General features: G+C 51.9%; 1 protein-coding gene across 4 annotated transcripts; it reads right to left on the bottom strand.

Moving 5' to 3' along the window:
- Positions 1-333: 333 nt before the first annotated feature.
- On the bottom strand, positions 334-14,825 carry Slc38a7 (solute carrier family 38 member 7). Of its 4 annotated transcripts, XR_007343440.1 has the most exons (13): positions 14,675-14,825; positions 13,986-14,100; positions 10,195-10,583; positions 8,831-9,029; positions 8,479-8,623; positions 7,465-7,563; positions 6,806-6,863; positions 6,473-6,587; positions 4,701-4,848; positions 3,899-4,098; positions 3,197-3,251; positions 2,361-2,517; positions 334-2,264 (listed from the first exon to the last, which is right to left on the bottom strand). XR_007343440.1 is itself a non-coding variant. In XM_048792078.1 (12 exons), the coding sequence occupies exons 3-12, from the start codon at positions 10,462-10,464 to the stop codon at positions 2,162-2,164; spliced, it is 1,392 nt and encodes a 463-aa protein (XP_048648035.1). In that variant the 5' UTR covers positions 10,465-10,583; positions 13,986-14,100; positions 14,675-14,824; the 3' UTR covers positions 334-2,161. The 4 variants fall into 4 exon arrangements, 3 of the variants coding, with proteins under 3 accessions (XP_048648035.1, XP_048648036.1, XP_015344142.1); XM_048792078.1 differs by lacking the exon at positions 2,361-2,517 and having other exon boundaries at positions 14,675-14,824; XM_048792079.1 differs by lacking the exon at positions 2,361-2,517 and having other exon boundaries at positions 14,661-14,681.

Raw genomic sequence — 14,825 nt, 5'->3', positions numbered from 1 at the left:
GGTCCCCGCAGTCTTTTCCAGCTGCCATGAAATGAACAGGCCTCCTTTGCTGTGTGCTCCTGCCAAGTACCGGGGCACCACGACCCAAAGCAACAGGGCCAAGTGACTGCAGGTGAAACTTCAAATAAGTCTTTCTTTAAGTTATCTTGGAAGAAAAGGGAGGCATCCAAGTCACTCAGGTTCCAGCTGGGCAGACTGCGCACGGTGGTGCTGCCACTCCTGGGACAGGGGTCACAGATGGAGAAGTGCCATCCACACCTCTCACTCCAGCCCCCTCTCCTTCCCCCCATGGCCCAGACTCTGAGCCCTGGCACCAGACACAGGAGATGCAGCTCCGCAGCACAAGTTCCCTTTATTCACCGTCCTCCCTCTTGAGAGTGTCCAAAGTACAAAACAAACATCGGGAGGCCTTGACGGGGAGGGAGGGAAGGCTCCTGAGGTTAGGTCCAGGGGCCAGATCCAGCTCTGCTTCCTGGCTGGCCCATGTCCGTGCAGTGGCCCCACATTATTCCCCCAACCCTAAAATGCAGCACTGGGAGGCACCTCAGCCCTGCCAGCAGGCTGGCCCCCTAGCCTTGACGGGGCTTGCCACTGGGCGGGAGCCCGAAAGCAAGCAGCAGAAGGGGCTGGTCCCAGGGGACAGGGAAATGGGCCTCAAGAGCAGATGTATGGAAAGGCAGCTTATCTAGTCTTCAGGTTGGACAAAGCCTCACCAGCCTCCAGCCGGCCTGCGCAGCTTAGGTGGGACTGCCCAGAGTGGCAGCTACCGGGTGGGGGCCCCTCTCACTCCCAGTTCAGAGATTTTAGGCAGGAGGGATCAAGGAAATATGGGGATTCCTGAAGGAGGAAGCCTGATTCTGTACCTGGAAGTTGCCACCGTGAACAAGGGTGGGTGAGGGGCCAAGGAGGTCAAAATGGGAATATGGAAGGAGAGAATCATGTTGCGACAATGAAGGTGTGACCTTGATGTGACTGAAAGGCTGCTGAGGGCATGTGTGAAGGATGTATGGAGCTGAGGAAGCTGAGAGAGGCTTGGCACCCATGCCCCATGACAGAACAAAACAAAACACGTTCATAAATCAGAGATGGAGCTACACAAAGGAAAGTGATCCAAGATCCACCTGGCAAGGGAAACTTCCAGGCCTACCAATGTCAACCCCACTGTCCTCTGGGACATCAGACTAGGGCTGGCTTGGGGAGGGGGCAGAACAGTGGCAAGGAGAGGAGCAATCCCTGAAAAAGAGGTCAGAGGTTCACCTGGATCTTGGCCAGCCCAGCCTGCATGGAGGGTCTGAAAGGTTCCCAGACTTCTCCCTCACCCACCTTGAGTTTCTGAAAAGAGTGGCCCACCTGAAATCCAAAAGCAGCAGCATACCCCACCCTCTGTCCGTGGGGAAAGCTAATGGAGGAATACTCGCAGCACCGTGGCATGGGCGGCCCCTGGCTTCAGAACCAGGCTGGCGCCATTTGTAAACATTAGAGTTGGTGAGACCTGGGGATGGAGGAAGAGAGGGTGCTTAACCTGGACCATCAGGTTTGGAGAAAGTCAGTCCCTAAAGATTTGGGAAATGCCAATTAGCCATGGGAAAGAGGCCATCAGGCTGACCAGGGGTCCAAGAGGGAATGGACAAGGCCAGCATCTACCTATTTCTTCCCGTTTGTAAGACTCCAGCTCTACCTTTGGAAATTGCCAGATCCTAGAAGAAGCCAATACTGGCCACGCTGCTGATGGGCTGGAGCAAGCACTGAGCCTGAGGGTATATGCCCAACCCCCACTCAGGACAGGCTGCTCTGAGGAGGACACTGGCCCTTCGAATGTGGTCTTTCTCCAGAGGGAAATCAGACTGGTTCTTCTAGTACCTGCTGATCCTCTACCCGTGGGGGTTCCAGGTATGAAGTTGAGAGTTAGGAGAAAGAAGTTCCTTTGTGACATAGACTTGCCACCACCCATAGCGCAGCCATGGCTGGGGAGCAGGAAGGGAGCTAAATTTGAACTGTCCACAGGTGTGGGGCCTGATTCTGCCCCAGAAGTATTCCTGGAAAAGGATGTCTGGTGTCATCCCACCAGCTGGAATGATGTTGGACTTGGGTGGCCCCATAGCTCTAAGACAGAATTCTTGGGTCCAATGGTCAAGGCCATGTGCTTTCTGGGAGGCAGTGGTTATGCCAAGAGATCCACATAGATGGCGTTGGCTGTGGTCTGGCCAAAGATGAAGGCTCCCAGGGTGACCAAGAGGACTCCAAAACTGACCAATGCCCACCAGCTGAAGAACAGAGGATGAAAAGGAACTGGTCAGTCATCCTGTTCACGACTCCCCTGACTTACATATATACGGAAGTTAGGTACCCTTATTACTTATTCTACTTTTGACTTGTCAAGGACTTTTCCATAAAAAGGCATGTGTGTACAGCCAGGTATATTATCTTTAGTCCACAGATAAGGAGACCAACACCTAATGGATGAACTGACTGGTCACAGGAAGCTAAGGGCAGGACCAGGATTAGAGCATAGGCCTCCTGATGGAAAGATGTTCAGAAAAAAGCCAGCTGCATAAGATGTGATCCATTTCATTAAGAAAAGAATCAAGCTGGGTGCAATGGCACATGCCTGTAATTCCAGGAACTTGGGAGGCTAATGCAGGGGAATAGCAAGTTCAAAGCCAGCCTCAGCAACCTAGGGGCTATAAGCAACTTAGTAAGACCCTGTCTCAAAAATTAAAGGACTGGGGATGCAGACATCTGCAAATAGATGTATCAAAACCAGAACAGGGTTATTACTTGGTACTGAGAATAAGGGTGATTTTCATTTCCTTCTTTAGACCTGTGTGTATTTTTAAAGTTTTCTATAATTACCTTCCTTCCTTCTTTCTTTGTAGTGCTGGGGACTGAATCCAGGGCTTCACACATGCTAGACAAGTGCACCACTTCTAAGTCCTCTGAGTTATTCTCTAGCCCTTTTTAAAACTTTTATTTTGAGACAGGATCTTGATAAGCTGCTCAGGCTGGCATTGAACTTGCAATCCTCTTGACTCAGCTTCCTGAGTAGCTGGGATTACAGGTGTGCACCTCCATGCCCAGCTTAAAAAGCCCATGATTTTAAAAGCATGCAAAAGACTCTTTATTGTCTTCTACTGACTCCCACCCCCTGCCTCCCATACCCCACCTCCCAGAGGACCCGAGGCTGGCCCTGCTTTACCTGGCTGGTTTGACCTCCTCCATCTCAGAGAGTTTGGCTTGAATGAGGCACAGGCCTGGAGGAGAAGAGGTGGCTCTGAGTTTGTAGGAAGCAGAGGCTCTACCCTCATCCCAGACCCCTCTTACCAAGAGGGTGGCAGAGAAAGTCAAGTTTACTCTCCCAGAAATTCTGCCTCTGCCCCCTGACTTAACACCTGGCTGGAGCCTGGCCTCTGCTTTCTAAGGACTGGCCAAGAAGCAAGCACACACCTAAGCAGAGAGCAGCTCCCTTGCTGTGTGTGCAGTGGGAAGGGCTTTCAAGGAGGTTGCCTGCACAGAAACAGGTAGGGCTGTTTCCCAGGGATCTGCAAAAGACCCGTGTCTACCTATACATCTGGGTGCCAACACCCCGCCCCTTTGACCTCTGGGCTGTATTGAGCAGAACCAGCCAGATTCTAATAGGGAAGAACACATAGAAGTACAGGCTCTGGCACCACTGACTTGGGTTTGAAAAGACTTGTTACTTATTCGTTGAGATCATTAACCTCTCTGGGAAGGTTTGTATTCTCTCTGAACTTCACATTTTCTCATCAATACAAGGGAGAGTGCAAGAGCTGGGGGTGACCCTCCCTGGCAGGTTTGGAGCCCATGGGGCACTAAGGCCAGAGGGTCCTTGGAAGTCGGTACTACAGGGCCATCAGACAGGGATGCCAGGGGTGCGCACCTGGGAAGACAAAGATGAAGCAGGCGGCCAGGCCCCCGATGACTGAGATGACCTTGCCAATGTCAGGGATGAAGAGCGCCAGCAGCAGGGTGAGCAGGAACCACACCAGCGTCTGCAGCACTCGCCGCCGCTGCTCCCGCCCCACGTCCTCCTCCACTGGCATCCCCTGGTAGCGCAGCCACAGGCCCTCGACCACCGCCCTGTGCACAGGAGGAGGGGTTCAGGGGCACCCTTGCTCAAAACCCCCCACCTCTGGCTCACAGGAGCCAAACCATAAACTGGGAAGATTGTGGGTAAGGCCCTAATCTGTGAGCCTAAGATGGGCTTACCCACACTGTCCTGGGCACCCTGGGGCTGGATGAGAGGGTGACCGTGAAGGGCTTAGTGCTTTGCTTCATCACATGGAGACTGACACTATTATTCTCTTTAAAAGGAACACTTCGGGGGGCTGGGGCTGTTAGCTCAGTGGCAGAGCATCTCCCTAGCAAGTGTGAGGCACTGGGTCTGATCCTCAGTACTGCATAAAAATAAATAAATAAAATAAAGGCATGCTGTCCATCCACAACTACAAAAAATAATTATAATTAAAAGCTCAGGAAAGATTAGGGTTAGTGGTTCCTGGAGGACTCGGAATGTTCTGGTGACCCTGGGACAAAGCCCACTCCTGAGCCCCAGCTTGGAAGGGGGACTATCCTAGATATGGATTCCTTTCTAGGGGCTGCAGTTTCTCCTTTCCCAGAACAGGTTCCACACAAGCCCATGGGCTTCCAGGGGTTCTGGGTGGCGTGGGGAGGGGGCTCACCGCCCACAGAAGTGCAGGATGGGGTAGGAGGTGAGCACACTCAGGATGATGAAGGCTCGGGCAACAGCCATAGCCATGTCCTCGGAGGGGTAGGACAGGAGCACATCGGGGTCCACAGCAGCTCCAAAGGTCAGGAAGCCACAGATGCCTGTAACACAGGGACAAGGGGGCTAGGTTGGGGCCACCCTGCGAGGGTAGCGGGTGTCCTCTCCTGATAAATGCAGCTGGAGCAGCTCTGGAGGCTTAGCCTGGGTCCCGGAGGCGTTGAGCTGGGAGCAGAGGTCTCCTCCTGCCTTCACAGATCCTCTGCTGGAGGCCCGCCAGCCCCCCACATGCCCCTTCTCTGAACTTGCCCAGCACATTCCTGTCCCAGACTTCTGCACTAACTGTTCAGTCTTCACGCTGCCATCTCATCACTCAGGTCTCAGTTCAGATGTCCCCTGCTGAAGGAATGCTGCCCTGCGGACCTACAATCATTCCCACCCCAGGCACTTGGCTGTCACCCAGTTCTATTTCTTCACATCACTCAACTCTTTGAATTGTCTTTTTTTGGGGGTGTGGGGGGGCCATGGATGATTAAACCCAGGCATGCTTTACCACTGAGCCACATCCCCAGCCCTTTTTAATATTTTTATTTAGAGACAGGGGCTCGCTAAATTACTTAGAGGCTCACTGTTATAGAGGCTGGCTTTGAACTCAGGATCCTCCTGCCTAAGCCTGCTGGGATTATAGGCGTGTACCACTGTGCCTGGCACCCTTATTATTTATTGAGAAAGGGTCTCACTAAGTTGTCCATGCTGGCCTGAAACCTGTGATCCTCCTGCCTCAGCCTCCCAAGTTGCTGGGATTACAGGCGTGCGCCCCCCATCCTGGCTCCTTCTGAATTGTCTTTTTAATTGGTGTATTTTCTGTCTCCCCAGGCAGAACATGAGTCCCAAGAGAACAAGGGACTTGGCCAGTTTGCCTGTTGGCTCCTGGCTGTGACTTAAGAGGCTGGAACAGTTCTGACCCAGCAGCTGTGTGTGCCCTCCCCTCCAAGGGAGGGTGGCAGAGTTCTTCCGCTAGGGCTCTCAGTCCTAATCCTCATACAAACCACCCACCCAGCAGCCAGAGCCTCGTGCCTCTCAGCAGTGCCCCTGCATGAAATGCTTCCTCTCTGCCTCCCCAGAGCACCTGCCCCCTCCCCATTTCCTGCCACCTGCCTCACTTCTTGTATCCTAACTACACAGAGCCCCATTCTATCCCTGCCTCAGAGACCTGGCATTCTGCAGCACCTGGGTCTGGAAGCTCCTCTTTGACTTTTCATGTTTTGACTTTCTTGTCACTTGGATCTCCCCAAATGCCACCTCCTAGAGAGGAGCCCTCTGTGAAAGCTACACCCACATGGTCCCATTCACTCCTTCTTGGTTTCACTGTCACGATGGCACTTGCTACTTCTGATTCCTTATTCACTCGCACATAACTGTCTCTCCAATGACACTGTCCACCTTGCAGGGGCAGGACCAGGTCTTCCTTTCTCCATGCGTCCCCATGCTGAGTACAGCTCCTGGCACTTATTGGGCTGACTTGGAACTGATGAATGGATGCATGGACATGCCCCTCTCATCTTGACAGTGCATGCCCCCCGGGCAGCCTGAGTGCAAGCCAATCTCTACATGGTGCTTGCTGTGCTGGAAATGCAGGCTGTCCTCAGGAAAGCTGGGCCAGAGGACGTGGGGACGCGAGGGGGAGTGGGAGCACTCAAAGCCTGGTCCTTGGAGGGGTGCACTCACCTGTGCCCATGTAGACAGCCAGGGCTATGACCATGGCGGCTGTCACAACCCCACCCCAAGTCTTCACCTCGGGCTGCCGCATGCTGTTGAAGACGGGCACACTGCTCACGTGGCACTGTCCGGGTGAAGGGCATGGTCATGGTGGGGAAATGACCACATCCCCAGTTTCCGGAGGAATGTACCTTGGGGACAAAGGCCCCAGGGACAAAGGACAAGTCCTGGGGCACCCACTTTATCTTTCCTCCCAGGATTCCCCCCATTCTGTTTGTAACATGGGTTACAGCCCCGGTGGTGAATGAATTAAGGGGACAGTAGGGACCTTGTAGCTGGCACCTGAAATCCAAAGCAGATGGTGGGCATGGCATTGAACACGGCCATCCAGGAAGCCGGCCTGTGGACAAACACAGCGTGCAGCTGCTCGTGAACCTCTCAGAGCCGTCGACCATGCCCAAGCACAACCCTCCTTCACTCACCCTCCCCTCTGGCCAACAGCATCCTCCATACGTAAGAACAGATATCTCCTTTCCCAGCCCAACAGACTGAGGCTCTGAAAGGCCTTCCTGGACCAAAAGCCAGAATGCCTGGCTCCTGAATTGGGGATTTGTTTTTCTGGTTTGTTCTATTTATTTATTTTTTCCCCCTTTAAAAGGGGAATTTGGGGGAAAAAAAATGACAAAGCAGCTTCATCCTCATACAGATGATAAACACAGATGGAAAAATGTGCCTTTCCACCTGGCAGTTTCCACAAGCTGGGGCCTGGTCTAGTGCCAGCTCATCTGTTAGATATTCATGGCAGAGTCTCCTCCTGCCTCTAGCTCTCCTTCTTCCCTCCAGCAAAAAGAGACCAGGTCCTCTCGCTCCTTCCTAGTGACAGATGAAGTATCCCTGATGAGCTAAGGAGCACCCGTGTGGCTTCTGAATGCCTGACCCAGCACCTCCTGGGTCCCAGCGGCAGCTTCTATTCTTGTGTTTCCCCAGGGGCCCTTACCCACCTGGTCAGGATGTCTCCTGGGGTCATCTCTTTATCTGGCCAGATGTATTTGATGATAATGATGGCAGTGACGTACCAGGTGCCCACGACGCTCAGGAAGCTGCCGGGAAGGAGAGACTGATTTCTTGCTCCCCAGAGCCTCAGCTGCCCTTAATCTGATTCCATTCCTGGGTGGGTAGGGATGGTTCACCCTCAGCTCTAGGGACCACAAGCATCTCCTGAACACTGGGGGACTATGCCAAGCAAAGACTCAGGAAATGCCTGAGAAATGAGTCTCAGGGAGACCTGCCACAGCTAGGAGGGAGCTGGACGGCCAACAGTGACCTGATCAGCATTTCTGGCCACTGGGACATGCACTCATTTGGCCCCAAGGCTCAGAGATCATGTGGAGAACAGAACTCCAAGTGCTCCTGCAACTCCAATCTGAGCAGGTCAGACTTGGCAAGGGCTACCAGCAGGCCATGCTCTGGGCCTGTCCTTGAGAATTAGGAGATACCAAAGGTAAAGGGTGAGAGTTCAATTACTGGAAGGTTGACACTGAAGGGGGTCATGGGGAGAGCTGAGTGTGCCTTCCCTTTACACCTGGAAAAGGCCTCGACCCCACAGCTTGTCAGGTACCGAGCAGGGCAGCCAGTCTCCTCCCTTCACACTGAGCCACACGGAAGATGCTGCTAGGCCTACAACCGCGAATGACTCAAATTCTACCCCCCAAGAGAGAGCCAAGGCCAGGTCCACAAGCTGCCCTCATACTCCCGGCTGTCACCAGTCTTTAATAAGGACATTTAGAACTGCATCTCACATCCAAGCAAAGGGCCACTGTCTCCTTTGGTGGTGACAGAAAAAGAAGGTCCTGGGCCTGAAACCCTGCAAAGCTTGGTCTACTCTGCCTGGCCCACGTCTGCTCCCTGAGAAGGTGAGTTGTCATGGAGGGAAGGAGCTGCCCAGTAGACAGAGGGTCTCCAACTGCCCACAAGCAGAGCTTCTGTCCTGCCCAGGCTGGGGCGGGGCTCCAAACCTGGCATATTTCTGGAAGCCAATCTCCTTGGGGATGGAGAGGGGCAGGATGAAGAGGAAGGCAGTGAGGCTGATGGTGAACTTTCGGTCTGTGTACCAGGGGCCACCGCTGGCCTCCTCGGGGTCCTTTGCCATCACAGCTATAACTGCACAGGGAGGAAAGAGGAAATGTCATGCCAGGCCACCACAGGGTGAGGCCCTCCTGCTCTGCTGGGCCCCAGGACCTCCCTCTGATGAACCCAGCAGCCTGGCAAGAGGATTCCTAGATGAATGTTCAACACCTTTTCCTTCCACCCCAGCACCCCCAGGATTGAGGGGGACAGACAAGGTAGTTGCTTCAGGGAGAACCTCACTCTTGTCCTGCTGGTCCCCGATGATAATGAGGAAGGCGATGCAGGTGCCAAAGGTGTAGATGGCGATGGCCACCTCGCACAGCACGCCCGTCAGCTTGCCGCACACGGCCCACACCACCTCCTGGTAGGTTCTCTCATTGCTGGCCTGGGAGCAGTAGGCCAGGATGACGAGGCCACTGATGATGAAAACCAGCATACCCTAAGGCAGGGGCAGAGCGAGATGGTGTGGGAAGAGCTGGCAGCCAAGGGCATCCTGGGCACTTAAGGGGCCAATGCCCAAAGTGGCTTCCGCGAATGGGTCTCGGGTTGCATGGCAATTTTAATAGATAGATTGCTAGAGGTTGCCAAGGGGAGATTTTTTTTTTTTTAAACAAAGTTTTGTGACAACTTTTAAACATACAAAAGTAGACAGACCAGACAGAATAAAATAACAGTAAAGTCCCTTATGTGCCCATTACTTAGCTTCAAAAATAACCAATTCACAATCTTGTTACATTTTATTTCCCTTCCTATTCGGGATTACTTTGAAGCCAATACAAGCTATGTGTCATTTTGCCAGTAAATATTTCAGTAGTATTGAAAGATAAGAGTCCTATTTTATTTTATTTTTGTGGTGCTGGGATTGAAACTAGAGCCCTATGCATGCTAGGTAAGCACCCTACCACTGAGCTACAGCTTCATATAACCCGGTTCTTTGTTTTTTATTTTCTTCTTTTGGTCCTGGGGATTGAGCCCAGTGGTGCTTAACTACTGAGCCATATCCCCAGCCCTTTTTATTTTGAGACAGGTCTCATTAAGTTGCTGAGGCTGGTATCAAATTTGTGATCCTCCTGTCTCAGCCTCGTGAGTTGCTGGGATTACAGGCATGGACCACCACACCCAGCTAGCACATTTTATTTTGAGACAGGGTCTTTCTAAGTTGCCCAGGCTGACCTCAAGGTTTCGAACCTCCTGAGCCCAGCTAATGGCATCATTATTTATTTATTTATTATTATTTTTTAGTTGTAGATGAACACAATACCTTTTATTTATTTATTTTTTAATGTGGTGCTGAGGACTGAACCCAGTGCCTCACACATGCTATGCAAATGCTCTACCACCGAGCTACGACCCCAGCCCCCACCCCCTTTCTTTTAACATAACCAGAAAATCACAGAATGCCTAAAAAATTAAATATGGTGATGTCCAAATCTGATTGTTGGGAAGGTTTCTGCTATCTCATTTGGGCTGAGTGAAGAGTACTAGAATAGACGGGTAGTATCTGTCATGTGTAAGGGAAGGAAGAAGGGCAGATTGTCTCCTGCTGACTGTCTCTGATCCAAAGGGCCCACCTGTGCTGCGCCTCTGCCCAGCATCACACTCACCATCTGCAACGTGACCCCAGCTGCCACGCCCCCAGCGGTGCTGAAGGCTGCTGGGAAGTTAAGCAGCCCAGCGCCCAGGCAGGCGTTGACAACGATGAAGATGGCTCCAAGCGTGGAAGTGGTTCCTCTGTCCAGACCTTCCGGGGAAGCCTCGCCCTCACTCTTGAGGGCCGTGTCCACACAGGGACTCTGTAGCAGACGGGCCCGCTCCCCAGCATCTGTGCTTGAGCCCCACTCGCTGTAGTCACTGTTGATGCTGACCTGGGCCATGGCCCACAGCCTTCTTTCTTCCTGCAAGGGATCTGGAAAGTTCCACCTCACAGCCACATCCTGTGGTAGCTGAAGGAATGTCTGTTCAGAGCTGTTAACTTATAAGGACTCTTGTCAACCTAGATGGGACAAAGACAGGTACTGCTGTTATCCTGAGATGGGGAGGCTGAGAGGTGAAATAACATGGCAGGGATTCAAACTGAGGAGCACTTCTGCGCAGAACATCACAATGGGTTCCACAGTGTGGGATGGCAGACATAGAAATGTCAGATGCAAGCCAGGTGTGGAGGCACATGCTTGTAATCCCAGCAAATTGTGAGGCTGAGACAGGGGAATTGCAAGTTCAAGGCCAGCCTCAGCAATGCAGCAAGACCCTAAGCAACTCAAGGAGATCTTGTCTCAAAATAAAAATAAAAAAGGATGGGGATGTAGCTTGGTACTTTATAAATCCTTTGGTTAAATCCTTAGTATAAAAAGAAAGAAATGTCAGGTACAAATCTTGCTTGTTTCAGCCTTACAGAGCAGTAGAATAAATAAGACCTAAACATAAAAGACAGGAGTACTAACGTGTCAGCACTGGAGAGAGGCCCCCATGGGGTGTGTCATGGATGTTATCTTATCTCATTCAATCCCGTGACAACCTCATGGTCAAAAAGTTTGGAGAGATCAAATCACTGACCCAGGATCATATACTAGGAATCTGTGGTGCAGGATCTGAATCCAGACCCGTCTGTCTTCCCAGCCTGTTTCTAGACTGCAGCGTCCTTAAACGAGGTGCTCTCACCAAGGACTGTGGGTGTTTCAATACACTATAGCCCAGCAAGCCTCGCTGCGGCCCACAGCCTAAATTCTGTGTGGCTTTCAAGGCCCTTCAAAATTCAGGCCATTTTCAACTTCTGCCACAAGACAAGATCCCCACATCTGTCACATTTGTGTCCCCAGGAAAATAATTACTAATCCTATGCTTGGAATGCTCCCAGCCCCTCTTGGCCAGCCACCCTGGCCCATGTCTTCCCCTTTTCTTCAGAACTCACTGAGCCTTCCTTGGAGCCACCCAAGGGCCCAGCACCACTCATGCATTCTCTTGTGCTGCCATTACACAGCCCTGGGCTGCTCTTCTCAGCTACACCGCAAAACTGGGGGGGCTCAATGTGTGGTCTTCATTGCACTGTTGATCATTACCACTGTGGCTAGGGGATGCATTATCTCATTCAATTGTCAATGTGGCCCTAAAAAGTAGACTAGACACGACTGTCACTATTTTACCAAGCGGAAACCAAATCCCAGAGGTATGAAGCACTCTACCCTGGGTCACATAGCAGTCAGTGGAGGAGCCGGGATTCAAAACTAGGCCTGTTTGGCCCTAGAGCTTCTGTCCATTTGCATCTGCCTCACCTCTGAGTCTTCCATCTATGGAGTCTATTAATAATAGTAAGGGCTTAGTCCTCAATAAATAGTCACCAGACTGAGGGTGCATCTCAGTGGTAGAGTGCATGTTTAGGGCATTCTGGGGTTCAATCACCATTAATAATCTCTGCACCTCAAAACATTGCTTCTGTTATGTTTGGAAATATCCCTTCCCATTTTGTCATCCTATACCATGCCTATGATTCTCAATCCTAAGCAAGCAGAGAGAATACTCATCAAATACTGGCCTGGTGCCATTGGTCAGGTAGCAATGAGGTGCACAGGCACTGGGACAACTACTAGGAGGAAGAGCAAGATCAAGGCCAGAGGCTGGGCTGGGGAATGGAGCTCAGTGAGAGAATGTGTGCTTAGCATGCATGAGGCGCCCTGGGTTCAATCCCTAACAACTAGGACTGTCCAAAAAAAAAAAAAGGCAAGAAAGGGTAGGGCTGAGTGCTTAGTGGGGAGTCAGGAGCATTCTGTCCCAAAGGCTGCTTCTGGCTTATTACCTCCCAGGCTGCAAAATCTGCTAAAAGCTCCTTCTCCTATCCTTGCTGAATCCTGATCCCAGGGTATTAACACAAAACTATATTTTATTCTCTGCTATCTTGTTTTTACCCCCTCCCACCACCCAATCCTGGCCCTGTGCTAGGGAATGAACTTGGGAGCACTTTACCATTGAGCTACATCTCCAGACCTTTTTATTTATTTATTTTAAATATGTATTTTTTAGTTGTAGTTGGACACAATACCTTTACTTTATTTATTTATTTTAATGTGGTGCTGAGGATTGAACCTAGGGCCTCACACGTGCTAGGCAAGCGCTCTGCCACTGAGCCACAACCCCAGCCCATTTTTTATTTTGAGGCAGAGTCACACTAAGTTGCCTAGGCTGGCCTCAAACTTGCTGAGGCTGGCCTTGAACTTGTGATCCTCCTGCCTCATCTTCCCAAATCTTTGGGATTACAGGTATGTGAAGTGTCATAAAGAAGTGACACTTCACATACCCCACTTACTCATAAAGAAGTGAATTGAGTCGGGTGTGGTGGTACACACCTCTAATCCCAGCAGCTGGGGAGGCTGAGACAGGAGGATCGCTAGTGCAAAACCAGACTCAGAAACTGCGAGACGCTTAGCAACTTAGTGAGACCCTGTCTCTAAATAAAATACAAAATAGGGCTGGGGATGTGGCTCATTGGTTGAGTGCCCCTGAGTTCAATCCCTGGTACCTCCCCTCCCCCCAAAAAAGAAATGAACTGATCAGATTCATAATGACAACCTGAACACTGTCCATTGTAGGGCCAACCCTTCTGATACTATCAGTCCACTGGTGGTCTAGAATGGTTAATAAGGCCCCTTGAAATGCTGCCCAATACCTCTTTCTTTTTTTTTTAAATAATTTTTTAATATTTATTTTTTAGTTTTCGCCTGACACAACATCTTTGTTTGTATGTGGTGCTGAGAATCGAACCCGGGCCGCATGCATACCAGGCGAGCGCACTACCACTCGAGCCACATCCCCAGCACCCCCAATATCTCTTTCTCATGATGAACAAACAGACTGGGAACAGTCCCCTCATGAGAAGGAAAGTTCAGCTGTTCTCAGATGTCTATCATCAAGAATGTAACCAAGGGACACAGTCCCAGAGGGAACATCCCTCTGCTGGCACCAGATTCAGAAAGATCAGTCTAAGCCACTGGACTTCTTCCTCTTATGCAACCTGCCCTCCAGCCACCAACTCAGCAAAAAATCAAAGCAGTGACTAGTGACAGCAGGTTCTTGGCGGCTCCCAGGCTTCCAGCATAGTTCCAGGCAGATCCAAGACCATCTCCTGGACCCTGTTCACACCACAGACAGAGGTCTACTGAGTGACTGGTCTAAGGTCACACAGCTCTGTGCAGCTTCCTGACTCTCCAGACAGTAGGTTTTCCTTTGGCACCCCTGCCCCAGCCCTGAACCATCTGCCCAGCCTCTCCTACCACAGGACCTCAGCCTGAGATCCTCAGGGAGATCAGTTCAAAGGCTAAGAGTTTCCACCCTCTGCAGACTCTGAATTGGTCAAAGATCTCTCCCTCCCTCCCTCCAATTACTCAGTTCCATTGTTCCAGCTCACCTGCTTGACTCTGGTGAAAGGGGTTTGCTTTTTTTCCCCCAAAGGGCTGGTATCAGATTCTTTTTACTTCCCTCTCTGGTCTCAAGTTCTTCTTTCTCAAGATTTTACTCAAAATCTGCAGTCAAGAGAGAGAAGAGTGTGGGCTGGTTCTGGGCCGGCTTCAGCAGCAGGGGGTGGGGGCACTGACAGGCTCTGACACTAACTCATGGAACAGAGGGCCAGATCAGAGGAAAAAGGGCCGAGGGAGGGAAAGCGACTAAACTAAGGTCACGGTGGGTAGCTGGCAGGGTCAAGGTAGAAGCCTAATGTCTACATGCAGTAGGCCCCTCAGCTCCCATTCCCAGTGGGTTCTCAGTCCAGCCTGGGGTTGGAGCCCTGAAATACGAGGGTTGGGCTGCACTGGGAGGTAAGTCAGGGGCGGGGGCCGATTCCCAGGCCTGAGGCGAGACCGGCCGGACACTTGGGGTAACTGGGGAGGCGATCGGGGGACTCGATCCCGGCCTAGGACTAGGTGGAGTCCCGCCGGGCTAAGGCGCGCAGGGGTGGCGCAACAAAAGGCTGGGCGCGGCGAAGACCGGCTCCGACCCTGCAGGAAATCAGAGCTCGGCCGCGGCGGGGACACTCCGGCACCCGGGAACCTGACGCTCCCACCTCCCACCCCCCCACCTCCTCTACCTCTCAGCACCTACCTACGGTGCTGGGTCCCGAGCCGGCGGGGCAGCCACGTGAGTGCGGGTCACGTGACCGCCCGGCTTGGGCGGGGCGCAGGACACCCTGGGAGTTGTAGTTTTCGGCAGCTGTCAATCTTGGCCAACCCCGGAGCCCTGAACCTGGCCGCAG

Source organism: Marmota marmota, unplaced genomic scaffold (genome assembly GCF_001458135.2).
Source record: "Marmota marmota marmota unplaced genomic scaffold, marMar, whole genome shotgun sequence".
Classification (NCBI taxonomy): Eukaryota; Metazoa; Chordata; class Mammalia; order Rodentia; family Sciuridae; genus Marmota; species Marmota marmota.
The sequence above is the reverse complement of the archived record's forward strand: the minus strand, read 5'-3'. Positions and strand labels throughout refer to the sequence as shown.

Bases quoted from the DNA above. Each gene is read 5' to 3' on its own strand.
- Slc38a7 (XM_048792078.1), bottom strand. From the start codon at position 10,464: ATGGCCCAGGTCAGCATCAACAGTGACTACAGCGAGTGGGGCTCAAGC. The intron at 6,864-7,464 runs GTGGGTAAGGGC...GTTTGTCCACAG, and splicing joins CCAGGAGACATCCTGACCAG to GCCGGCTTCCTGGATGGCCG. The intron at 2,265-3,196 runs GTAAAGCAGGGC...TCTGTTCTTCAG, and splicing joins GAGGAGGTCAAACCAGCCAG to CTGGTGGGCATTGGTCAGTT.